Here is a 27,323-nt window from a genome sequence, read left to right as displayed (position 1 = left end):
TTCATTTGGAACTTCAAGAATACACAGCACTTCTGAGTGCTTTGCATTATCTCATGCGGTAGGCCAGTGTTGTTGTCCTTATTGCAGGTGGGGGCCAAAGTAGGAAGATGGTAGCTTGCCTGGAACTGCTTGGTGAATTTGAGTTCTTAAAACTGGAGAACTTCTCAGTTCATACTTAGGCAGCCTAGTCCATTCAGGGTGGTTGCTGTGTAGAACAGCTATATGTGTGTTTACTCAGAAGTAAATTTCAAGGTGTTCAGTGGACTTACTCCAGGAGACATATGCTTGAGATTGCAAGCGCAGAATTCCAGCACTACTTCTCCTTTCCCCTAGTAAAGGTAAAGGTAAAGGGACCCCTGACCATTAGGTCCAGTCGTGGCCGACTCTGGGGTTGCGGCGCTCATCTCGCTTTATTGGCCGAGGGAGCCGGCGTACAGCTTCCGGGTCATGTGGCCAGCATGACTAAGCCGCTTCTGGCGGACCAGAGCAGCGCACGGAAACGCCGTTTACCTTCCCGCCAGAGCGGTGCCTATTTATCTACTTGCACTTTGACGTGCTTTTGAACTGCTAGGTTGGCAGGAGCAGGGACCGAGCAAAGGGAGCTCACCTTGTCGCGGGGATTCGAACCGCCGACCTGATCAGCAAGTCCTAGGCTCTGTGGTTTAACCCACAGCGCCACCCGCGTCCCCTTTCCCCTAGTGCTTTTGTGCAATTTCTGCCTTGTGGGTGAACCTTTTCAAATTGGGGGACTTGTCCCTTTTTGGGAACTGAAAAAGCTTGATTCCATGTGAATTTATGATGCCAAAAGTTGTAGTTGGCTGCTTATGCTTGCTCTGCTGTATCCACCCAGATGCAACTTGCCTAGTGTTAGATTTCTCCTTGTATTCAGGCTGCTTAGCATCACATGACAGAGACACAGTTGGTAACATTATACCCTTCAAGCTGTCAGCAATCCTCACGCATAGAAGCTGCCAAAGTATTGCTTTATCTGGCCTGTGGTATCTGAGTCTAGGGGCAAGCCCAGGGATGTTGTTTTGTCAAAATAAGGAAGGAAAATAGAGAGTTAGCTTCTGTAATTTTATCCTCAAAACATTTAGTTAACTGCGGCTTCTCAGTCAGTCTGAACTGGGGGTTGTGGTTCATGCTAGCGATGGTCAGCTTCAAAATAAGCCAACTCCAAACTATGGGTTATGATGCTGGCTTGTTTCAACTAAGCAGAGTTAGTGCTAAGTTATGACTTCTGGTTCAGTTAGTGAAAGTGGACATAAAACCTTCTGGAGTTGTTTTCCTAGTCATGCAGGGTGTGGAAGGAGCACACGAGCCCAAGTTTTGCTGTAGCTTGTGTACATCCATGTGTTGCTCCTGCCAACTTAGCAGTTCGAAAGCACACCAGTGCAAGTAGACAAATAGGTACCACTGTAGTGGGAAGGTAAATGGCGTTTCCATGCATTCTGGCACTCATCACGGTCCTCTGTGTGCCAGTAGCAGTTTAATCATGCTTTCCACATGACCCAGAAAGCTGTCTGTGGACAAACGCCAGCTCCCTTGACCTGAAGCGAGATGAGCGTCGCACCCCATAGTCGCCTTTGACTGGATTTAATTGTCCAGGGGTCCTTTACATTTGCCTTACATCCATGTGTGCATGTGCTTGGGCCTTAATGACTAGAAGCCAGAGCAAAGATGAAAAGCCTGTGCAGCTTTTGTGTGTGTTTGTGCTGGAGAGAGCTAGGGCAACAACCTGTCTTCTGTGTTCCATTCTAAAAGCCCAGATCCCAATCTCCTAATGCCTGGGTGAGTCTGAAACAGTAGCAAGGATATTTCTCTCTTTATGTCAGGTTGCAAATAGTCCTTGTATGTCTTTTGCAGGACACGCCTGATTTGATTTGATTTGAGTATTGTGGCACAAGCCTTGGCTAAACCCGTGGATATGATTGAGGTGCACATTTGGATTCCAGCTGCTATATATTATCCTTGGGAGGTTACCTGCTTTTATGTGATATTAGGACACTGCAATCAGTGCATTGTAAAAGTCCTTAGAGTGCTAATGTACGGAGTGGTTTCTTGTAATGATCAGTAATTTGCCTGAAAACTCTTCTAATCTGTGCTTGAGTAGCTTTCCAATTTTCTTCTATAAAGTTTTATAGCACTAGGAGTAGGTGGTTAGAAGGAGGAAAGAAAGATTATCTTTTATCATGTTGGAAGGATGTCATTGTGACCATGTCAGGCCTTTGGTAATAAAACATGGCTGCACTTTTAGTAGAATATTGCCCCCCCACCGGCAACTTCTATTTGTTTGCTTTGCAACTCTTGCTGAATGTAATATTTAGTAAGATCATAATGTGTGTATTGCATGCAAGGCAATAACAAACCACATCCTTTTGAATTTGTTGGAATGTTTCATGATGCCAAATGTTGAGGATTGGGGACATGAACTTTGCAGGGGTTGCCAATGGGCACATTTGCATATCAGATAAACTGTTGTTGGTAGTACATATACACCACAATAGAATGCTTCTTTCAACTCTTAATTCCAACAAGTGGAGGTGACCCTGTGGGTGCCAGGAAAGGCCTTGTGGGTGCATAGACACTCATGGGCACTGTGTTGGTGACCCCTGATATACAGCTACAGAGTCTGGGACTGATGGTCATGTGTACTGCAGAAAGCAGTAGGAGGCCATGAGCCTTGGTTTATTAGGATTATGCTGTGTTTTATCATATCAGAAGATTAAGCTGTATCTTATATCACATCAAAAGGGACAGTTGTGGAAAGTTATGCTTTAGGCAGAGTGGTTTTCCATCTCCAAAAATGTTTATTGACATGGAGAGACTAGAAGTTGAATTAATGACATGGAGTTGAATTAATGACATGGGGAGACTAGAAGTTGCTTGCAATGCAGATTAAACAGCCATAACAGTTTCTGCACTTTCTAAAGATGCTGCAAAATTTAAAATGTAAAAAATGTTTCCCTTTTTGAGGACCATAGGAAGCTGCCACATCCTAGATCAAACCATTGGTCCATCTAGCAACTCTTCAGGTTTTAAGATTGAGAATGTTTCTCCTCTTTACTTCTCAAATGGAAGCAAATGGAATGCATATCCTCATTTTTTAAATGGTTTCATTGGCTCCTTGTCTACTTCCGAGCACAATTCAAGGGGCTGCCGTTAATCTTTTAAAGCCCTAAATAACTTAGGACTCAAATATATCAAGGACCGGCTTCTCTCATATAAGCCTGCCTATGCATTTAGATCCATTTCCAAAGCGCTATTAAGGTAAAACGGGGAATATGCAGGAGAAATGATTTTGAGGAGATATGGAAGGTTTTTTGCAGAATTTGTCCTGTTAAAACAGAAAGGGGCCAAACCATCACAAGAGGTGTTGAAATTTTGGGAGGTTGGATAGTTACAATGGAATGGTGCAATACAATACAAATGGAATGCACATTTTTATTTATTATTATTATTACTTTGTCAAAAAGAAAAAAATGAAAGATCCATTTCCAGAGCTATTCTTGGAGTCCCTTCCCTCCTCCATTGGATGAATGATAGGTGGGGGGCGGGGGGACTAGGCAATAGGGCATTTTGGGATCTATGTTTGTAGTTTTGTGGTTGTGAGCATGTCTGTCCACACACATATAGGGCAGTTCCCAGAGTGGGTTGGGATGAAGCTTTGGGGGATGCTGTGTTGGTCACACCATTTGAGGACCACTTGCGCTCCTTTGGATCAAGGCCATGGATAGCTTTTGCTAGAGCAGAATACAGTGGTACCGCAGGTTGAGTACTTAATTCGTTCCGGAGGTCCGCTCATAACCTGAAACTGTTCTTAACCTGAAGCACCACTTTAGCTAATGGGGCCTCCTGCTGCCGCCGCGCCGCCAGAGCACAATTTCTGTTCTCATCCTGAAGCAAAGTTCTTAACCCGAGGTACTCTTTCTGGGTTAGCGGAGTCTGTAACCTGAAGCGTCTGTAACCTGAATAGTATGTAACCCGAGGTACCACTGTAGTGAAGAGGCTGGGCATAGCAGAAAGCAATCTGAACAAGCTGTCTGTGCTTCAGGCAGGAGAGCCTGTGCCTGTCGGAGAACATTCTTTTCCAAAACTTGAAACGGAACCCATGACTTCTCCAGTCTCCAGCTCTGCTGCTGGTCGCAAATAGCATTTAATAATACCCACTTGGAGAGCCCTGTCTCTCATCGCCTTCAGCAGCTGAGCCGCACAGAATGTCACAATCTACTGCTCTATTGGTAGTTACTAGAGTATATCCCCAACTGTGACCCACCAGAAATCAATCCATTGTTGCGTTAGCAGAAGCCAGCACAAAGACCCTAGCTAGCACAATGGGGTTTTCTCCTCCCTCCCCTGCATGCCCCCTGTGCCTCTCCCAGATCCACTCTGGAGGGCCAGCAGAACCCCGAGGACAGTGTATTTTCCCTATGCATTTTTCCCTGTGTTATATTTTCCCTAATCTAATGCGTTTTTCTATGTTGTTTTCACAAATGCATGCATTTTATGCAAACCTTAGCCATGTGTATGCATTTTTGTACACATAACATGGCTGGAGAACATGATTTCAAAATTTGGAGAAGCATGAATTTCAGAAGATGGCTATATTTTAGTTCACCTGTTGTGTTGGAAAGTGTAGACTAGATAGGTTCACCTTTTAATGCTAACTGAATCAAATGCTAAGTGGGCTTTTAAATAGAGAAGGACAAGAGGATGATGATAACGTTGATGACAAAATAATTTCTTTGTGCACAATTTCTGCCTATTGCTTTCTGGGCTCCATTCAAGGTGCTGGTTCACCGAACCCTAAGAGACTTGGAGTCATTCTGTCTCAGTAATGGCTTCCATCCCTGTGTTTCATCATGACCTTTAAGATCAGCTGGAAACACCTCTTAACCTTGCCATTTATGCACCACCAGGACCACAAATACTTTTTGGTTGCTGCCTCTCGACTCGAGAATTGTCTTCCACGGAGGCCGAAGCCTAGGGGTCTTTTGGAAGCAGTGTAAGACCTTTTAATTGGCTTTTGGTGCCAGGGATAGGGTTGGGGGCAGGGAAAGATGGTGGCTAATTATTTTGTAATTGGGAGCTTTGCAGCTAAAATATTGTTACCTGCCCTAAGCACTTGGGATGGAGCCAGATGGAAATCAAATGACACAAATGAAGAATGTAGCTAAGTTAACACAAAACGGTGCAAGGTCTGAACGTTGTGTGCTTTTCTCTTATGTCCCCTCCAGATCGATAAATATCTGTACGCCATGCGGCTCTCTGATGAAACTCTGCTGGATATTATGGGACGCTTCAGGAGAGAGATGCAGAATGGACTTTCCAGGGACTTTAACCCAACAGCCTCTGTAAAGATGCTTCCTACATTTGTAAGGTCTATTCCTGATGGCTCAGGTAAGGATTATGTGCAGTTGTACTTCTTTAACAAACAGTTTTCTGAAACAAAACCAGAACAATCTCTTGTGACTATTACGAGCACAATGAGAGCCATTAGCTACACATGTATGCCTAAAGTGGTCCAAGTATGTAAAACTAAAAGAAACTCTCGGCAATGTTTGTACCAAAGAGAAACAGTGTTTTTAAAAAGAAACAAACCTCAGCCTATTTCCCTATGGCCAGTAGCTTTGGCTCCTGTTGTCTTGGGGTCAGGGTGTGTTGCTTGTACAAACTTAAGAAGAAGACAGTGTGTTTGAAACCCAAATCAAACAACAAGTTGCAGTCTATGCTCAATACCTAGACACAGTGGCTGCATTCAGATATAACACAGGCCCTTCCTTCTTTGGTGCTGCTGTGAGGAGGTAAGAAGCTTCTGCTTCTGCCTTTGACTAAACACAGTTTAGTTAGCTATCCAAACCCTAAACTGTGGTTAATCTTAAATTCAGTTTCCGAAAAGCATAGAACAAAGAATCCCTGTATGCCCCCAGCTGCCAAAACATTCCATACATATGCGGTATAAAGTATTCAGTCAAATATTAAGCAGGTTTGCATAATAGTGTAAAACTGACTATACAAGTTACAGTTTTTAAGTGTCTTGTTGACTTGGATGTGAGTGTGCAGACAGGGTGTTAATTTGCAACATATCCCAGGGTGGACGTTTCTGAAGTGCTGCATTTGTATGAAGTGTATTCCATCGTTCAATTACTCTAGGGGAAAAAGGCCATCTGTTCTAGTGTGTGTTTTTCCTTTTTCCTTTTTTTAAAAAAAGCTAATGGGGCTCAGTCTAAACTAGTGATGGACTACAGTGATAAAAGTCTGTTTGCACATTTTGCTTAATGCTCAGTACTTGTACAGAACAGTGATATTTAATTGGTTTTATCGACAGAATGGTTTAAAAATTACATTAGCTTCAAAATGATGCTGGTCCTGCATATTATGTTGCCCTAAGTCACTGAGATTATATATATATATTTAATGAAAAATGGAGTGCAGAGCTGCTTGATAAATAAATAAAATTATAATACACAATATGGAGAGCTTTGCTGCAAACAGAGTATCATGGGTGCTGGTAATGATGCACAATGGAGCATAATCAAAGAGCCATGGCGGTGCAAGGGATTCTGGGATGCAGCTCCCAGATCTCACGCTTCTTCATTGGCAGCCCTGAAAGTATTGCCTCTTGGATGCTTGTGTAGTTTACTCTGCTATTTAGAAATGTGTTTTCCCAAACTGACAGATTTGGGTCTCCCTTTTTTGGTGGCAAACAAGATGAGTCAATTTGTATACCCGTTACGATTTGCATAACTTTGGGCAAAAACACTGCTGTAACATCAGCTTGCAAGAGACTCAGAGTTGCCCTAAGAATAGCAAACTGATTTACCTCCTGACCTAATTTCAATTCTTCATTGATTTCTTACCCACATGAGCGGACAGGCCCAAAGAGAGGCAGGTGAGAGTAAGGAATTTGTTGCCATTTTTGCTGAGATGAGAACACGGTTGGAAGAAAACCTTCTTTGGAAAGAGTAATAGAACACCTAAAAAGGGAAAATCCATGCTTGACATTTTATGTGGGTGTGATGTTAGTGCTGAAGACAGAAACAAGGCTGCTTTAGTGGGAAGTTACAGCTGTGTTGCAAGATTGTCGGATGGGTATGATGTCCAAGGCTCATTTGTATGGGCGAAATTGATTGTGTCCAGGTGGCCAAGAATGCGTTGGTAAGAATGATGTATTTAGCGAGTCTCAAACTGAAAGTGAATGGTAAGCCAGCCAGTGTCATAAATGATCCAACATTGTATTTTGCTTATTACCTGTAATGGCTTTAGGGGTTTCTTGTGCGTAAGTTGCCGCCGCTCTGGGGCTAGGTTGGCTGGTTAAACCATTTCTCGCTGGACAGCCATCCACTCCGTGGCTGTTCAGTCGCTGGCAGAATCCGTCAGTGGGCGTTTCTTAAACCTTTTCCAACATAAAAGTTGTTTGACGCCCAGTCTCCTCCTACTCTCCCTGCGCAGAAGTCTTCTGCGCAGGGAGGGCGTGGGTAGCGGAGGACCTGTGCTCTCCCCGCTGGTGTCCAGTGAAGAGTCCCGGAGCCTGCTCTCTGCTTCCCCCATTGGCCCCCCTCTATCCCTGGTGTTGCGCTGATTTTCTTCCCCAACCGGAGACCTGCCTCTCTCCCTGCTTGGCCCCTCTCCAGCATCGCTGTGGAGCCTCGCCTCCTCCTCTAGTTCCGATGGCAGTTCCCTGACATTACCCTTCCTGCTTTCTGCCACTTTTAAAGCTTAATGAAAATTCAGAAATCAATGAAGAATTAAAATTAGGCCAGGAAATAATCAGTTTGCTATTCTGAGGGCAACTCCAAGTCTCTTGTAGCTGATGCAGAGCCTGTTTTGATGGTTTGAACATCCTTTTAAAATAGAGTAGAGGGGGTGTGTGAGTGTGTGGATTTGCCTCTGCATCCATGTACCTGAACTTCAGTGTTTGCCTGTGCTCTGTTTACACACACTGAGTTTTTCTTTAATCTCGTTCCATGGGTTGTTTTAATTGGTAATCTCAGTCTCCAAACAAATAAAGGATTGTGGTCTTTGCTTGTCTGATTAGATAGGATGAGGCTAATCTCTTGGGTTGATCAGATATATTTGCAGTGTTAAAAGGTGAATGCTGATAGTTTAACTTTCAGTACCCAATGCATTATTTTATGTAGTAGATGGCAAAGATTCATTGTGCACCCAGAGTGACTTGATGCTTAGGTGTTGATGTTCTGTTTCATCCAAAACAGAGAAAGGAGATTTCATTGCCCTGGATCTTGGTGGATCTTACTTTCGTATTTTGCGAGTGAAAGTGTCTCATGAGAAAAAGCAGACGGTGCAAATGGAAACGGAGATTTATAACACTCCCGAGGATATTATGCATGGCAGTGGAACACGGGTAAGATTGCTTCCTAGGAATGTTCTTGCAATATATGAGGATTGTAAAACTTTTTTTGAAAAAGCTTCCACATGGTATTGTTTGGATTTTCTGATACAGTTTTGAAGGATAAAATAAAAACTACTACGTTGTAATTTTAATTTTTAAAGGAAGTAAAAGACTTACCTTCAAAATCACCTGGTGGAAAGGTAGGATGCATATTTTGAGGCCAACTTCTCTGTTGAGAATAATGCAGAATGCTAGGGTTTTTTAGCATTAGGAAATTGGATTCTTGTGATAATTTCTTCTAGTTTATTCATTGCAAACCAATGTTTCCTATACAATGATGACTTGTTGAATTGGAAGGCAGCTTAGAATCCTGATCCATAGGCATGAAAATGATGACCCAGTTGTGAGCTAAAATATGTATTGCTGTTTTTTTGTTTATTTGTACACTTATTATACCCCTCTAACTTTGTGACCCAAGATTCATAATACAGCAGTTCAGCTACAGTCACAAACAACTTGCTGTTATCTTTCTTTCTCTTGCCCTTGCATATGCAAATTGGTCCAAGTATACATTTTGCAGCCAGCAACTCAGGCTGTAGAAGCTACATGGATGGTTGGTGAGACCAAGAAAGGCTGGAGGAGTTTCTCCTATTTCCCCCAGAAAAAGCTCCTGTGTAAGTTACAGGTATTGGAATCTGCTGTCACCAATGCTGCCATTTTTAAAAAAGCCTACCTTACCCAATCCATTGCCATTTATTTATCTTGCTTCCCCTAGGATGAGCCTTAATGCCTGGTTTCCTGTATGCTGGCAGCATGGCCGTTAAGCCTGAATGTCAGTAATTTGGCCGGTTAGGCAGAGGCACTCTGGGCATCTTCTTGCTGTTGCAGAAATTCCCACTTTGAGCCAGTAGATTCCAGGCTCGCCTGTGCTGTTCTTGCTATTTGGCTCTTGAAAACATCTGCGCAGTCACTTCAGCATGCGAAAGTGGCTCTCCTAAATGTCCCAAATGGTCTTGTTGGTCATTACTGAATGAGAGAGGTCAGCATCAGTCATACAGTAGTCAAAGAACCAAATTTCTTCTGTTTTATGTTTTGGGGAAAGTCTGTTGTGTTCCTGCGGCCGACACCTTATTCTGCCTGTGGTTCAATAACGATGACAGTGCAAATACTCTTTCATAGTTATTTAAAATGTATTTGTATGTTTTTCAGGATCCTTCCAATATCCCAGCTCCATGACATTTCAGTTTCTTAGGCAGTAGAATCGATTTTTTTTAATGAACCAGTATCAAAATGCTAAGGTGCCAGGGATGGGGGCAAACCTTACATAATTTTGTCAGGTGTTTGGATTTCTGATGGCATGTTAAGTAACTTGTTATTGGACTCCAACTCCCATGAGGCCCAGCCAGCATATCAAATGGCTAGGGATGCTGGGAGTTGTAGTCCAGCAGCATCTGAAAAGCTTAGGAACTTCCTCTGGCTTAAAAAGATAACACAAGCCGCTGTTTCCACCGCAACAAGTAAAATAAAGGGTAGAGGTTGGGCCCTAGAGCTGCACTGCTCTTGTCACTATTTACTGGCAGCTTGGTGATTTGAGCCCTACGCCTCTTCCTAGAAGGGATCCCGAGGGTCATCTGGTCCACCCCCCTGCAGTGCAGGAAGGGATGCATTGGCCTGTTCAGTTTTGGAACACGCATGTTGTTGCCAGGCTGTAAAAGTCAAATGGATGCCAACAACAGCTTTAAGGCTCACCAAGCTTTAGGCTTGCCCCCAAAAGATTTTGGAGATAAATGATGAGGCATTTTCTGTCACTTTGCAAGGAAGATAAATGGGGAGGGTATAATGTAAAAGCAAATGGCTTTATGTAAAAAAAAACAAACATGGAAGATTTGGGGATTTTACTTGAAGTAAAGGCTCAAGCACCAGAGGAGCCAATTCTGTTGTTCTGTATCTAGCCGTATTTGTGCTGTGCCACCATTTCCAGCTTCCCCATTGCAGCACTTGTCACACCTGTTCCATGGCATGGAAAGAGCTGCAGCACTGAAACTGTAATTGGAGCTCAAGAGTTCTGCATCGTTTGCCTGCATAGTGCTACGTTAAAAAATAAAAATAAAAAGCTCTACATAAATTAAATATGAAACCAGTTCCAGGCATATGCTTTTAAAGAATGAGAGAAGACATTTTCGCTCTGCATGGAATCGGCATTCTGGTTATGATTCATCAATGCATTTAGGAGCTGTGAATTGAAAATGCTTGCTTGGGATAGTTCAGCTGGGGAAGGAGGACTGACTGGAAGAGGCAAATCGTGACTAGCCCCAAACTGAAAGTTATTTTCCAGTGTTGCAAACATTTCGTTCCAGAAAGCAATGGGCTATATTCAGATTTGCCACTCAACTGATGGTAAAATGTCCATCAGTGGAATGGGGCGGGTGATTTTTATTTAAAGTTAGCTGAATGACACCATTGAATACAACTCAGTAGGTCTGTGACACCCGCAGTTCTGTAACTTTTAAAAGCAATTGTTTAAAAAGGGGCAGTTGGGTGTTGGGCTCCTCGGGGGGTGGGGAATTAAGGAGGAAGATTCTTTTAGCATTACAAAATCACCCCAGATTTAAATCAGGAATATTTGATTTAGATCATTATTTTTATTTGTGATGTATGAGTGTTGTTTAGCCTTGTAAATTATAATATACTTGCTCGTAGAGGTTTTTAACCTGCCAAATGGGCATTCCTACTCTAAACCCAGTTGCTAAACTGTGACATGAAATGCATTGGATAATGTCTGTCGAGAGTGCCAGTCTAAACTTTATTACCCAGTGCAGAGGTAATATTTCTAATTTTGTAACTATGGTTAGGAGATCAGAAATGTGCTGCAGGCTCATGTTTCGTCCTTCCCTCTCCCTGCATGAGTTCCTCCCTGCCTTCCCTTTTCAGAGTTGACCATGGTTAGTATAATGTGTAGCAAACCATGGTTAATTCAAACCAGATTGTGTTATAACCACAACTGAAGTTAACACTAAGGCCATCAAAAGAGCACTTCTGGATCAGGTCAGTGGCCCATCTGGTCCAGTATCCTGTCTTCACAGTGGCCAACCAGAAGCCTATGGGGAACCCGCAAGAGACTTGAACCCAACCGTGCTCTTCCCGCTTGTTTTCCCCAGTAACTGCCATTGAGAGGAATACTGACTCTGACAGTGGAGGCAGAACATGCACATCGTAGCTATCAGGGTGTTTCACAGAGTTAAAATGACAAAGAATTGGGGAAAGAGAGCTTTATGGAACAGGCTATTGGGGTTTTTATTATTATTTTGGCATAAGCCATAACTGTCAGGGTGCTGTCGATGGCTCCTGGCTGATTGCCCAGGAAAGCAGAGAGACAGAGAAGACACAGGCTTTATACAGTGGTGCCCCGCAAGACGAATGCCTCGCAAGACGAAAAACCCGCTAGACGAAAGGGTTTTCTGTTTTTCGATGCGCTTCGCAAGACGAATTTCCCTATGGGCTTGCTTCGCAAGACGAAAACGTCTTGCGAGTCTTGCGATTTTTTCCGCTTCCCCCCCCTTTTTCTAAGCCGCTAAGCTGCTAATAGCCTTTTAGCCGCTAAGCCGCTAAGCCTTTAATAGCCGCTAAACCGCTAATAGCGCTAATCTGCTAATCCGCTAATAGGGTTGCTTCGCAAGACGAAAAAACCGCTAGACGAAGAGACTCGCGGAACGGATTATTTTCGTCTTGCGAGGCACCACTGTAGTCCTTTTTATTATTATTCCAGATGCCAAGGCAAGTCAGCCAAGCACCTTTCAGTATCTAACATTGCTCTGAGTGAAGCTCCACGCCTCCCCTCCTCCGTACTTCCCTATTCATCAGACTCATCCCCTCTTCTACGGTGGCTGTTAAGGGTCCCCCGCCTTTGAGCCCTTTGCTCTGCTATTCTCAGTGAACACCTGGTTTTGGGGCACAGGACGGGTTCTGGGAGACTCTCCAGCGACAGCATATCAGTCAGCTGCTGCTTGGGCCCTGTCTGCTCAGTACTACTTAGCTCTTCATCTCCCATTATTTCTCAACTTCTTCCCTCTTCTTCCTCTGGGGTGTGCCCTGTGTCAAACCAGTCCTGTAGATCTATGCTATCTGCCCTTTCCTCCTCTGGGATGCTCCTGGGGAGGTGGTCTCCACCACTCCTCTTCATCTGCCCAGTCCCTGACAATGACCTAGCAGTGACTAGAAGATCAGGAAGATGTATGCCTTCCTAGTGTGACAACATTTTCCGTACCATGGATTTCACTCTGACCTGCTTCTAAGGAAGTGTGTTTACGGTTGCAGTGACAACCAGTGAGAGTTGTTCGCAGAGAAGTCTGCTGAGCATTATGGCTTCAACGGAGGATTCTGCCCCCATGTATGAAATGCATACCAAAGGACCGGATTCAACAGTGTAGTCCTGCCAGAGGATGCTCGCACAAGGTGTTCTGCTGGTGCAGCAGGGCTTCTCTCTGGTCCCCCTGCACACCCTGAAATTGGCCTGGGGAGGTTCAGAAAACCCCCAGAACCTCCCCAAGTGGGAGGAGAGAGCAGATCATTCATTCAGGCAAGCAAAAAACGCTTGCCCTGACTGAGTGATCTGCTTAACACTACGTTGAATTCCACCCGAAAGCCTTACTTTTCAAATGTTCCAGTTTTATAGGACTGCCACCAAAATAGTATTTATTGGTATGGGATCACCTAATGATTTTTCCAGTAGTGGTTATGGGGATGAAGATGCAATTATTATTTTTATCTGACTTTTAAAATGTTGTCTTATTGTCCTTCCTTTCTCCTCAGCTCTTTGACCACGTTGCTGAATGTTTAGGCGATTTCATGGAGAAGCAGGAAATCAAGAACAAGAAGTTGCCTGTTGGGTTCACATTTTCTTTTCCATGTAGGCAAACCAAGTTAGATGAGGTAAGAATGCAGGCGGCATCTGTGTTGCATCTGAAATTGCTTTTAGATATGTAATTGTCTGAATCTGTTTTTATATATGTAACGGTTTTAAATTGTTTTCATATATACACTTGTTTTATATATGTTTTTACGGTATTGTGGAATGGCTTTGGGATGCTTCATGGGAAGCGATCCATAAATACACAAATAACACTGCACAACTTTATTACTGTGCAGAAGAAACATAGGAACCTGCCTTACCCCAAAGCAGAATGCTAGACCATTTAGCTCAGTACTCTGTCTATGCTGACTGGAAGCAGTGCTCCACGGATTCAACTTCCCCAGCCCCATCTGGAGGTGGCAGAGATTGAACCAGGGACTTCTGGCAGGCAGAAAGAACATGTGCTGTGAATCTTCCCCAGCTAGATGGTACTAAAGTGCCCTTTAGCTGATATGACTTGGTTCGACTGAACGTGCTTGGAATATTGTTCTTGTTGCAATATTGTGTGTGGAAACGGTTGGAAGACACTTGAATTAGAACTTCATCTCTCCCAGCACGTGGCCAGGAAGCATGCAGTGTTTTTGGATTTTGGAAGTATGGACCTGTTTAATGTTACGAAGAAGACCACTGAGAGCCCCATATAAATCCATCGTATGGAAGAATTTAGCATGTGAACTGTATATGCATACTGTTAAGCATGATTCCCTGATTGTGGTACCTCCAAAAGGGAGATGTATAATTGTAGCAAGGGTGGGTAATGGAGTATGTGAGTAGATTGGTTCACCTGTATTATGTCCTCCATGAGAACGTGAGCAAATTGATGCATAGGAAATTCAGCAGTGTCACCACATATGAAAACTGATCTTCAACTGAAAAAGTGAGTCCTAATTGGTCCTAATATCTTTAGGCCATAATTTTATTTTATTTTATTTTTCATTTCATTAGGGTGTTCTAATAACCTGGACAAAACGTTTCAAAGCCAGTGGTGTCGAGGGAGCAGATGTAGTGAAGTTGCTAAACAAAGCCATCAAGAAGCGTGGGGTAAGATTATCTTTTTATATACATGTATAGCTAGCATTGATACATGAACTTGGCTGATAATGGAACACCTTTTGTTACTTGCAGGTGTCAGGAATTGTGTCAATCTTTTTCAATGTCATTGTAGAATGATTAGATGGTCGCTAATTTCACGGTGCTTTTAACTCCTAGTAAAAGTATTGAGCCAAGAAGATGTTCAGACTAAGAGACCAATTTCTTGGGGAGGGGGCGATATAGCATTTCTTGTTCTAGATAATATTATATACCAAACAAACTTCCATAGACTCAACGGCCTTAGATTCAAACAATCCCCTCTCAATATCACAGTGAAGTTTTATGCATGTTAACTTGGAAGTTCGTCCAGATGAATCCCCCATTGAATGGGACTTGCAGCCAAGTCAATGGACCTAGAAGAGAAACCTAATATAGTTTCAAGTAGTGGAAAGTTCTGTGTATGTAGCTGCATTTGACATGGATAGGATAGGTCTTTCAGTGGTCCAGAAGTCAATGAGTCTTTTTTTTTGGCTGATGGAGTTTTTGAGAAGAAAAGGATCTTGAGACCCTGGGTCAGTAGTAATAAGGGGACAAAATATAAGACCACGAACAGCCTGCAGACCTAAACAGTGTGCCCAGAAAATAACATTTACCGAGATTCTGAGTCACAGTAGCAAGTAGAATACGCCTATCAAAAAGTGTTGGTAAAATTGCATATTAGAAATAATCCCTTTCATTTTGAAGGACTACGATGCAGACATCATGGCAGTTGTCAATGACACCGTAGGGACCATGATGACCTGTGGATTTGATGACCAGCGTTGCGAAGTTGGCTTGATCATTGGTATTGACATTTGATTCCTTTGCCAAGCATAATGCATGTTGACATTTTTGGTTTGCTCATATATATATATATATATATATATATATATATATCCTGTTGACTAATCCCATTGCCTTCTTTTAAGGTACTGGCACTAACGCCTGCTACATGGAAGAAATGAGACACATTGATCTGGTGGAAGGCGACGAAGGGCGGATGTGCATCAATACCGAATGGGGAGCGTTTGGAGACGATGGCTTGTTAGAAGACATCCGGACTGAATTTGACAGGGAGATCGATCGGGGTTCCGTTAACCCTGGGAAGCAATTGTAATTGAACTTCCTTTCTTCTACTGTTCTTGTTTTAGACTTTCATGCCTGTCCCAAAGGTTTGTGGTGGGGAGTTACACCTTAAGGCTTGGATCCAAAGATCCATGAGCAGAGCCTCCTTCCATTCTTGCCTCCTTCCCTTTTGCTCAACACTCTCCAAGAAGACTTGTGGATGGTTTCAGGACTTTCTAGAATGACCTGGGGAACTAGCATGGCAGAGGGGTTCTTGCAGCTGGGGGAAAAATTGTCAGAAATTGGGGAACCCCCCCCTTGAGTGAGTGGAAGCTCCCTTCATTTTTGCCACCCATCATTCTTTCCTAATTTTATTCTGGTGGCAAGTGTGTGTGTGTGTGTGTTAGCGTGGGTGGTTGAGTTCAGCTGAGAGGGAGAGTGATTTGCTCAGGATTTCCACACTGTAAGCATGACGGCTAAAGAAGGATTTGAAACATAAGGATGCCTCCCATCGGCACCTACTGGGAATTGATCTTGGGTAACTATATGCAGGAGCAGGCCACACGCCTATAAACTACTTGTGAGTGTGTCTGATTCGTGTTTCTGCCGTAATATCTTTCCAGGTTTGAGAAGATGGTCAGTGGCATGTACATGGGCGAGCTCGTCAGGCTGATCCTTGTCAAAATGGCCAAAGAAGGTCTTCTTTTCGAGGGAAGAATCACTCCCGAACTTTTAACCAAAGGGAAGCTAGAAACAAAGCACGTTTCTGCCATGGAGAAGTAAGTAGCTTTGAAGCTTTCCTCCTGCATTTCCAACCTAGAATACAGTACTTGTGTAATGAAATGTAGTGGAATATATGCAATTGGATTCTAAGAGCAACTCCTGGATGGGCTTTTGAAAATACAGTTTTGTCATTATCTTAACAGGCAGCACTTTCCAGCTTTCAAATGACATTCAGTGTATGTACGTCCTCTGAAGCTGCAGCCTTTCGACCTGACATTTTCTGGCTTTGCGCCATGTGGCCTATTTTAAAACAATGGCTTCCAGAATTTTACCCTTAAATGGTCCCGCTGATTACAAATGGTGCACAGTACAGAGAACCCACCACCCAAATCCAGCACAGTGGAACTGAAAACCTCTTTGTGCTCTGTAGGCTCTTAATATCGCAGATTCTAATCTCAGCCTCCCTTCCTTTCCTTGCAAGATTTCTACGGGACTCTGCTGCACCCATTCTCAGACTCTCACAACACTCTCCCTCGGTGAGCAACCTGCCCATCCGTCAGGATTGTGTTACCTTATCGTAACTTTTTTGCGGTTTCTGTTTTTAGGAGCAAGGAGGGTTTGCAAAAGGCCAAGGAGATACTTACCCGTCTTGGGGTTGAGCCCTCCCACGAAGACTGTGTCGCCGTCCACCACGTGTGCACAATCGTCTCCTTCCGCTCTGCCAACCTGGTGGCTGCCACTCTGGGTGCCATCCTTAACCAGCTGCGGGACAACAAGGGAGTGGGCCGCCTGCGCACCACCGTGGGGGTTGATGGCTCCCTTTACAAGATGCATCCGCAGTAAGAGCCTGCCAGGTTTCCATAATTACATCTTGGCACCTGTTAGGGACTGTCTCTTGCAAAAGGTCAGAGATGTAGCACATCCAGCTGACATTTGGCTGTGTGCTCTGGACTTGGGCTAAGTAAACAGAGCTCTCAAAGGAGGTAAAAGTGGGCTGTAAATATCACAGTCCAAAGGCAGCTCAGTAAGTTAGGCAGGAGGCAGTGCTTGCAATGCACATGGAATAATAGAAGTTGGAAGGGACCACAGGGATCATGTAGTCCAACCCCCTGCAATGCAGGAATCTTTCACCCAACGTGGGCTTGAACCCACGGCGCTGAGATTGAGAGTTTCAGGCTCTACCAGCTCTACCATCCCTCAGGGCTAATACCAGGTAGCTGCTTGCAGCAGACAATCTTTGCAACTAGTTTTCTGCACATTGCAGTGATGTGCCCGTAACATGCAATAGCCTGTAGTTTATCCCCCCCCCCATGTTAACTTGTATCATACAGATGCAAGGGGGTACTTTGCAGTTACACACTCCAAACCAAACCACCCTGTTTTCCTTGGATGAAGGGTGGTATAGAAATTTAATAAAGAAAATAAACAAGTGATGCCACACCATTGGAAAAGCAGCTGTGGAGGCTCGGGGTTTTTGGGGGGGTTTTTTGGTTTTGTTTTTTGTTTGTTTGTGGGTTTTTTTGGTGTTGCCTGGATATTACTCTTAATATATCTGCCTGTATGTGGAAGATAACTTATCTTGGAGAAACAGAGCAACAAAGGTTTATACTGCTGGGGCTGGGGAACCTGTGGCTCCCAGGGGCAAAATGTGGCCCTCAAAGCCTCTCTATATGTTTCAAAGCACATTCTGAGCCTAGGAGTTTGTTTTCAGTAGCAGAACTGAGCTGAGCTCACCATCTCTTTTTCACAAAAGTCGCTCATAGCTAGCTTTTCTTCAGCAGGCTGATTTAAGCACTTTATTGTCGCCTAGCTCAGTTGGTAGAGTATGAGACTCTTAATCTCAGGAACATGGGTTTGAGCCTCTGCATTGCAGGGGGTAGGACTAGATGACCCTTGTGGACCCTTCCAGCTCTACAGTTCCATGATTCTACAAAATCACCCAGCCAGTAAATCTCAATGGCTGATCTCCCACCCACCTCTGGTGTTGGCTGTGTGTGTGTGCATATAAGCAGAGTGGGTGTGGATCAGTATCTGTGTGTAAGGCAGGCACACCATTCCCAGTGCCCCGTCCCTTAGGCCTGCAGTGCTGGAGCAGCGTGGGAGCTACTTCCTGCAATTATTCTCACTCTGCTCCTGTGACTTCTGCAGAGAGGAACCATGTGCAAGAGCTGGACGATGTGGCTCCTTCCCACGCTGGCATTGTCACTCTCCTGGTGGTGGCATTGCCAGTTTTAGAAAGAACCATGTCCTTTAGTCTTCCCACAGCATTCTTCTGTATGGATATTTCTGGCCAGGTGTGGGACTATGATACGGGAAAGTTCCTTGCATCTCTCAAATGGCATCAACTCTCAATTAATGTCTGGATTGCGGTTATATGTGCTGTTTTTGCATCATTAGGAGCTCTGCCTTGTATCTATAAAGCAAACTGCTATTACACTAGATCAGGATGGGGAACCTGTAGCCTTCCTGATGTTGCTGGACTACAGCTCCCATCATCCTGACCACTGGCTGGGTCTGATGGGAGTTATAGTCCAACAAAATCAGGAGGGCCACACGTTTCCTATTTATCCACTGTCTAGATAGCTCCTTGGCCTGACCCAGTGGTCCCCCCCCCCTTTAATTAAGGAAAAATTCCTATTGCTGAACCTACTGTTTTCCCCCCTCTGCAGGTATTCCCGACGGCTGCACAAAACGGTACGCCGCTTAGTGCCCGACTCAGACGTGCGCTTTTTGTTGTCTGAGAGCGGCAGCGGCAAGGGCGCTGCAATGGTGACAGCGGTAGCATACCGGCTGTCGGAGCAGCACCGCCTGATAGACGAGACCCTGGCTGAATTCAAACTTACTCACGAGCAGCTGCTGCAGGTGAAGAAGAGGATGCGGATGGAAATAGAAGCAGGCCTCAAGAAGAAATCGCACGATCACGCCAAAGTCAAAATGCTGCCCACCTTCGTCCGCAGCACACCTGATGGGACAGGTAGGTCTTTAGTCCTTGGGAAGGGACCTTTGGAAGAGGCAGCCTAGTTTCCTCATTGCAGAGTGAGGCAGCTAATAATCTAAGGCTGGGAGCCCCCAGATAAAGGGGGTATATTCTTTCCATGCATTTCTGGTTTGCTTGTTTTTAAAATACTGAGGTGCTGCTTTCCCAGCATCAGTTCAGCAAACTGAACACAAAAGGCAGTTTCAGGTTGCTATCACTTTTCATTGGGGAAATGGAAATAAAATAGATTATGTCCTTAGACTGATGTCCCCCTCCCCACTTTGGAAAGCTCCAAACTGCTTTGTAGAACCAGTCAGATGTTGAAGAGCAGTTTTGAGAACCTGGTGGAAGCATTTTCTGAGGAGGCAACGGGGTGCAGAGGGTGTAGATGCCTGTTTAGATCTTGGCCTGTATCTATAAGTTGAACAGATTTTGAATGCATTAGATCTAATAAATATGTGCCATGCCATATTGATCCTTAATATCAGTCCTGCAGATTTATTTAGTATGTTTACAGTGCAGTCTTATGCATGTTTACTTGGAAGTAACGCCTACTGTGCTCAATTGGGCTTACTCCCCAGTAAGTGTATTTAGGATTTTATCCTTAATATGCCACTTTTCAGCTTATGAGGTATTCATATGCTCTAGTCATCTCGATTCATCAGAAACAGAATATCACAATTGTGGTCCAACTAAAATTTCCCATGCCTTTCTTCTATGAGGACGGCAATAAAAACATATCCCTGCTCCATGATGAGCTAAGATTCACAATTCCTAGGGACCACTTTTTTTGTAATTTGCTGACACCTGCCTGATTTGATTTTTGGTATGTCAAATGAGTCCAGTGAATGTTCAAGACCTGTCTTTGCTCAGATTGTAGATGTGCTTTTGGAAAGTTTCTTAGGATGCGGAGAATTCCAGTTTGAAACCCATCACATCACATACAGTGGTACCTCTGGTTAAGAACTTAATTCGTTCTGGAGGTCCATTCTTAACCTGAAACTGTTCTTAACCTGAAGCACCACTTTAGCTAATGTGGCCTCCTGCTGCCGCCGCGCCGCCAGAGCACAATTTCTGTTCTCATCCTGAAGCAAAGTTCTTAACCCAAGGTACTATTTCTGGGTTAGCGGAGTGTGTAACCTGAAGCGTATGTAACCCGAGGTACCACTTTACAGGTTCTGGTCAGGTTCGGTATTCCAGAATCAAGTGGAGATAAAATCAGTTCAGCCTCATTTCACCACATAAAAAAATGCCATTGGCAACGGACAGGAGTCCTTGCTTTGTCACTTACTCATTAACTGAGTGGTCCTTTAGACTTCCAGTGGGTTTTTGATGTGGCACTCACTTGGTTCTTGCATTTCCTTGTCTCTCTTCCTGATGGCTCTGTAAAACAAAAGCTTGCGTTTCTTTGAAAGAGCACACCTTTTAAATGAAGATGGAGAAACATCGCCATCTGCTGGCTAATGTTCCATGTATGTATAGTAATTCATCCATTCCCAGCGAGCCAACTTCTCTCGTTTTTTTGAAGAGAATAATTGCATTGCAGTGTGTCCCCACCCTCCACCCTGTAGAGAAATCCTACTTGTTCAACCAAGGGTTTCCTCCAACACTGTCACCATGTAAATAAGTTTCCTATGTATACGGCTTTCCTTTCCCGCACTGCCAGCATGTAATGTTTTGTTATTCCAAGTTGTCAGCGTGAGAGAGAGACTAGTGAAAAAACCAAGCCTGCCCACTAGTACTGCCGCCACCCCTGTTGGTCCCCCCCCCCCCATGCTTAGCCAAGGAAAATTCAATTTTTTTCTGGGTGTCCTTGGGATTCACACATATAAGAGCCAAACAGTTTATTCACTGTCTTTTGAGCCTCCAACCTACAAGTTACTCAGCCAGGTACAAGATGCCGAGCCGAACTTACTCTAAGAAGCCACCCAAGGTTAAATGCACAAATGTTTGTAAAAATAAACATGAGAACCCAATACCATAGAAGGTGGTTAATAAAAGGCTTAGAATGTAAAGATACCATTGGGAATTCAAGTACAGATAAAAAATAACGAAGCTAGCTTGTCTCATCCTCTGTTAGGGTCGCAGACCCCACCAACAAGCTGAACCCAGGCATATGTGGTTGTTGTGATTCACAATCAACATCCGAATGGGGGCCATTAGACCCAGGCCAAAGACCAGTTTTTATCAGAAAGGCAGAAGGGTAGCTTTTTCCATTAACCAATCAGGGCCTAGGGGCATCTTTGCCCAGCACCAGGGGGTGTATATGCTGAAAGACCATGTGGCGACTCAAGAGGATTTTTGCACAGTCATTGCAACCTTGATGTGATCTTCCATCAGGCAAGATGGACTAATTAAATGGGACTTCTCCCCTCAGTAAGACGGTTCTCAGAATCCTGAGCAGCAGCTCATTTAAAAATGAGCCAAAAAGGGGGAATACTCCTCTTTCAGGCCTCCTTTCTGCTCTCCTTCAGTTAACTACATGTGCTGTAAGTCATGTATTTTGAAGAAGTATGCTCTCACCTGGCTGCTTCTATTTTGTAGTAAAAACATTCACGTTTGTGTGTCCAGATTAGGGTCCCGTCCTGTTTTTTGTTGCTTGATTCTGAAAGTGCCCCTTTGGGGGTAAGTAGAATATGGGGCGGTTTTCAGCAGTAAACCAGCATTGGGCATTAAATTGCATTAGGCCGCTTTTTCACCAAAATAAAAGTAGACAGGTTAAGCGTGTTTGTTTAAATACATGAATAACTTGAGCTCAGTGTAAGGATGCATTCTCGTTACCGCCTCAGAGTGCCGTGAAGCCCCACCCACCAGTTTCACATTGCCTTCGGCATGGCTTCATTAGTGTCAGATGGGTTTCTGTTTGTGTACACACCAGAGGGCATTGCCGAGGCAGGGATGTGTTTACACCATGCAAAGGCGCACGTTAGTGTGTTGGCGTGTCACACGAATGCTCCGCCTGCGCTCCTCCCGGGGTTGGAAAGGTTTAACTTCCTGTTTGCTAGTAAAACTGAATTACTGTGTTGCAAAATGATGCAAACCTTGAATTACTGTGTTGCAAAATGATGCATGTACAGTGGTACCTCGGGTTAAGTATAGTGGTACCTTGGGTTACATACACTTCAGGTTACGTACGCTTCAAGTTACAGACACCGCTAACCCAAAAACAGTGCTTCAGGTTAAGAACTTTGCTTCAGGATGAGAACAGAAATTGTGCAGCGGTGGCGCGGCAGCAGCAGGAGGCCCCATTAGCTAAAGTGGTGCTTCAGGTTAAGAACAGATTCAGGTTAAGAATGGACCTCCAGAACAAATTAAGTACTTAACCCGAGGTACCACTGTATAAAAAGTGTGTCACCAACATAAAAAGTTGGGAAAGCTCTCGCTTAGGGACTCCTATTGATGTGAAGCTGGGGTGAGGAACAATGTACCACATGGATATGTATATATGCACACATTTGTACAGGATGCATGTGCATTTTGGATAAAGTTGTGTAAACTCTTGATTAAAAACCCAGCACTGGAAACACACTGAGTTCACAGTAGATGACAGAGCCTTTTCCTCCTGTAAAAGTGCTGGGGACTAAAAGTTCGGAAAATTTAGAGGCGTTGTTCCTCACTTCCTACTTGTTCAAAATTATTTCATTGCAGAGAACGGAGACTTCCTGGCCCTGGATCTTGGAGGAACAAACTTCCGAGTTTTGCTTGTGAAGATCCGAAGCGGTAAAAGGCGAATGGTGGAGATGCACAATAAAATCTATGCCATTCCTATAGAGGTCATGCAAGGTACTGGAGAGGAGGTGAGCATGTAGTGCAGAGGATGTTATGTTGTTGCTATCTTTCAGAGACTGCACAGTGCTTGTGATACACACTACTTTATTTTGCTTTTTCCAGCTGTTTGATCACATTGTTTCCTGCATCTCGGATTTCCTGGACTACATGGGAATAAAAGGTGCACGACTCCCCCTGGGCTTTACGTTTTCTTTCCCTTGCAAACAGACAAGCTTAGATGCTGTAAGTTATTGTTCTTATTTCTGTAATGAAACTTTTCCATATGTGTTTTTTAAGAGTGGATTTTCAGCTGCAGTTTAGCGGTTGAGAAGAGGTATGCAGGCAGACAAGCGTGGGTGCGAGCTTTGCACATGCACAGAATATTGACACAGTCAGTATTCCTTATACTGAGTTAAGATCAGTGGTCCATCTGGCTCAGGATAATCTACACAGAATGGGAGCCACCTCTCCAGTCTCTCCAAGGCCTTAATGGAGATGTTGAGGATTGAACCTGGGAGTTCTTGCCTGCAAGGCATGGGCTGTTATCACTGAGTTACGCCCCACCGTACCTGCAGATTCTAGACTTAACTGCAGTGCGCCTTTAAAAGTGATGCCGAAACAAGATATTGCAGGGGCATGGCTGGTTGCCATCAGTCTTTGTTGTTAACCCATGTTTCCATGGTAGCAACTAATGAAAGGAGATGCATGATGTCATCTCACTTGTAGTTTGGATATTCCCCCTGCTCCACTTCATTGGCTGCCATTTGTGCTCGGCTGGAAGCTGAACACAATGACATCTCACCATTCATCATCTTTCAGAAGATGTTACTTGGATAATGTGGGCTAGTGGTAAATACCACCCCATGGTTTGGATCTCCAAGAACAACAGCTGCATATGTATTCATATGAGGAGCTCTTGATGCCATTGTGGGTTCATTAGCTGGCTGGGTCTGCTACTGCACCTGGATGCCCAGGTGGTGATTATTTCTGGTTTGTTCTGATATTGCAATGAACTGAGTTTCTTGTTCCTTTTCTTAGGGCATCCTTCTGAACTGGACCAAGGGCTTTAAGGCTACTGACTGCGAAGGGGAGGATGTTGTTAATTTGCTACGGGAAGGAATAAAAAGAAGAGAAGTGAGTTTCCCCCTCTGTGATTTCTTAAAATTAGCGGATGGTGTTGATCATGTATTGTTTGTTTTATGAGTCACTGTTGTGTGTTCTTATTCTTCCTCTGCATTGCTTAAGATCCCCTGTTCTGTGGGTTCTCCTAACCTTCCTGAGCAGATCTGTGGAGGGTGTGGTGTTGGGGAAGAAAAGGGTGGTTTTCACGTTCTGCTGGCAGAACTCGTTGCTCTGGCTTCTGCCAGTGCAACAACTTAGTTGAATCCAGCCCTCTGGACATTGGAATGAAAATTAAATTGCTATTATTTAAAACAGACCTGTGTTTTCCTGATTATTACGATATTTGCAAATGACAGGCATGGGCTTGTTTCCCTGAACTTGTAACCACTGGTGAATACTACTCCGCCGTGTTTCAAGAGAAGCAATTGTAGTATATAATTTTGTTACTTCTTCCAAGGAATTTGACTTGGATGTTGTGGCCGTGGTGAATGATACAGTCGGGACTATGATGACTTGTGCCTATGAAGATCCCAATTGTGAAATTGGACTCATTGTGGGTAAGATGACTTAACTAACTTGCTATTTAGTTTGGTTCATTGGGTGCCTCATTATTTAGTTTGGTTCATTGGGTGCCTCATTATTCTAAGACCCATTGCAGTAGGTCCTATAACTACCAGATGATTTTTTGTGTCCCTTTTTTGGTCTATTCTGGTATTGAATCTGATTCTTTCACTGTTCCAGGAACTGGCAGCAATGCATGTTACATGGAAGAAACAAGAAACATAGAGATGGTAGAAGGAGAGCAAGGAAGAATGTGTGTGAACATGGAATGGGGCGCGTTTGGAGACAACGGATGCCTAGATGACATCAGGACAATCTATGACAAAGCTGTTGATGACTACTCATTAAACAGCGGCAAGCAAAGGTATTTGCGGGTGAAATGTTGTTGGAAATGGGTGAAGGCTTGTGCTGAGGTGCTGCAGCAGAGATGGTTTTCATCACATGCATTACTGTGATCACCTGATTGGACTTCAAGACAAACACACAGCCTGGGTGCACAGAGGCAGCAAGGCTGGTGGGTGTCTGAAAACTCCCAACATAAACAAGAGAGGAAATTGCGTGTTTCTGCTGTGTCCAGAACAGAAATCAATTCAGCAAACATAGCTGCGTATTAGTGCCTGCTGTTGCTTTCAGCCTGCAAACAAAATGTATTTGTATCCGTGCCCCCCCACAAATATGCATTGTGTTCCCTTTGCATTGAAATGAATGGGGTGGAATAACATAATCGGGCTTTTCTAGATTAAGGATTAATCACCAGCAAAACTTTTCTCAGTTGTCCTTAACACACACACCCTTCATTCTGAACCCCTCTTCTGTCTGTGATTTGCAGGTATGAGAAGATGATCAGTGGAATGTACTTGGGGGAAATCGTCCGGAACATTTTGATTGACTTCACGAAAAGAGGATTCCTCTTCAGAGGTCAAATTTCAGAGACACTGAAAACGAGGGGCATTTTTGAAACAAAGTTCCTTTCACAGATAGAGAGGTAAGTGAGCTTAGATGTACTTTTTCTCGGAAATCTTAGGTAATGGTATCAGCATTATAATAATACTCCACAATCTACTGTGAGTTTTTACACAGTCCATATTTGTCGTTCTCTTTCATGGTTTGGTTTGGTTTGGTTTTTACTTTTGCATTTTTTGAGTAGCAAACTTCGGCAAATCTTTTTTTTATTGATTTTCATTTGTTTCCCCCAAATTGGTCACTAATTAAAACAAATTAAATTAAATTAAAACAAATCAACATTTTCCCAAATCTGAACAAATTTAACATTTTTCCAAATCTGACTTCCCGCACGCCCTCCTGGATGTGTGGATGGCTCTCCTTGGTGCTGCATCATATTCCCCAGTTAACTTCAAACATTTCAAACAACCTTATATTACAATATACTTGCCGCTTGAGTAGCAAATGTTAGGGTCTGCCTCCTAACATTGCTGTAATACTGCAACAGTGCTGTAATACCGCAGTCTGACACCAGCTGCCGCTGTAGTGCTTTTTTCGCATCAGTATAGATGGAGCCAGAAACGGCTCTAGAGCGGCAGACCACTGCGAAGAGCAGAGACAGATCAACTGGGGAAAGAATGGCTTCCAGAACAGCTGGAAGTACAGCAGGGCAATGCTCTCCTGTTCTCTGGGACCAATACCTATTACAGACCCTGAGAAAGTGAGGATAGTTTGAATGCAGTGAAAAGGGGCTGCTGAGAGTGTGATGGGAGGCATTTTTAGCCATGTGGATTTCAATACCAGTGTTGTACTTAGGTGTCTGGAGATGACATAAGTGGTCTTAAATAGGGAAAGGGCAGGAGTGCACACGAAAGTTTCCCTGGCTCCATTTGAGACTTTCCTGCATCCAGCATCAGAGAGGGTTTTTCTGTGGGGAGGACCTTTGCACTTAATGTGGACTGGTTTGAGGTTGAGCTGGCATTCCAGCAGGGAGGGGGATGTTGGGTGCCTGCTCCTCCATTTACAGCCAATGTATCTTTAGCCTGAATGCCAGAATAGGGCTTCAGTTTTACACTCAGTGATGCACATGGTACCCAGGCCAACGGAGTCTTTGACTGCATACACCTGTGGCCCTCCAGATGTTGTTGGCCACATTCCATTGGCCATGTTTGCTGGGCTGATGGGAGTTGGAGTCCAACAGCATCTGGTGCCTTATCCCTGGTGTCCACCGAAGCAGAGGATTTTGGAAACGAATTCAAGCCTCTGTTTTCTCTCTCTCCCCCCTTCTCCCCTTGGGTCTTCTCAACAGTGACAGGTTAGCGCTGCTTCAGGTCCGTACAATCCTCCAGCAGCTTGGTCTGAACAGCACCTGTGATGACAGTATCATCGTCAAGACGGTGTGTGGCGCAGTATCAAGGAGGGCAGCTCAGCTGTGTGGAGCCGGGATGGCTGCCGTTGTAGACAAAATAAGGGAGAACAGAGGCTTGGACCACCTGGATGTAACGGTGGGCGTTGATGGTACACTGTATAAGCTTCACCCACAGTAAGTACTGGGAAATTATGTGCTTTTGTTGTCTGTGCTCCGGGAAACAAAAAATACCAAGTGTCTTAAAGCTTTGTGAAAAGCAGTGCTTGGCTTGTGAGAGATTGGGGATGCTCTGATGAAATAGCCAAGGGAGCCTTTTCTCCTAGCCTGCACGTTTTGAAGCTTACTGTGTGCTCGCTTAATGAGTAGTCACTGTGTACTCCACCACTCTTTTGGGCTTGAGCTTATGTTTCACTGCAGACTCCATAGGCATAGGTTAAGGATAAGGGGTTTCTAATTCTCATTT

At 44.1% G+C, this 27,323-nt stretch overlaps 1 protein-coding gene across 3 annotated transcripts in view; it reads left to right on the top strand.

Annotated features, from left to right (window-relative positions):
• The window catches only part of LOC310762828 (hexokinase-1), a 49,999-nt gene that overhangs the window by 19,158 nt on the left and 3,518 nt on the right, over positions 1 to 27,323 (top strand). For 2 of the 3 annotated variants that reach the window (XM_083614341.1, XM_083614340.1), the window contains exons 2-17: positions 5,238 to 5,400; positions 8,217 to 8,365; positions 13,163 to 13,282; positions 14,208 to 14,303; positions 15,039 to 15,138; positions 15,263 to 15,446; positions 16,022 to 16,177; positions 16,727 to 16,960; positions 18,791 to 19,095; positions 22,747 to 22,895; positions 22,990 to 23,109; positions 23,905 to 24,000; positions 24,446 to 24,545; positions 24,730 to 24,913; positions 25,379 to 25,534; positions 26,801 to 27,034. In XM_083614341.1, coding sequence (XP_083470467.1) covers positions 5,238 to 5,400; positions 8,217 to 8,365; positions 13,163 to 13,282; positions 14,208 to 14,303; positions 15,039 to 15,138; positions 15,263 to 15,446; positions 16,022 to 16,177; positions 16,727 to 16,960; positions 18,791 to 19,095; positions 22,747 to 22,895; positions 22,990 to 23,109; positions 23,905 to 24,000; positions 24,446 to 24,545; positions 24,730 to 24,913; positions 25,379 to 25,534; positions 26,801 to 27,034 — 2,546 coding nt within the window. Of the gene's footprint in view, positions 1 to 4,917; positions 5,006 to 5,237; positions 5,401 to 8,216; positions 8,366 to 13,162; positions 13,283 to 14,207; positions 14,304 to 15,038; positions 15,139 to 15,262; positions 15,447 to 16,021; positions 16,178 to 16,726; positions 16,961 to 18,790; positions 19,096 to 22,746; positions 22,896 to 22,989; positions 23,110 to 23,904; positions 24,001 to 24,445; positions 24,546 to 24,729; positions 24,914 to 25,378; positions 25,535 to 26,800; positions 27,035 to 27,323 lie in introns of those variants that run through there. The other variant, XM_083614342.1, reaches the window with a different exon arrangement.

The sequence above is a fragment of the Podarcis filfolensis genome (genome assembly GCF_964270895.1).
Source record: "Podarcis filfolensis genome assembly, chromosome: 5".
NCBI classification, from domain to species: domain Eukaryota; kingdom Metazoa; phylum Chordata; class Lepidosauria; order Squamata; family Lacertidae; genus Podarcis; species Podarcis filfolensis.
The sequence above is the reverse complement of the archived record's forward strand: the minus strand, read 5'-3'. Positions and strand labels throughout refer to the sequence as shown.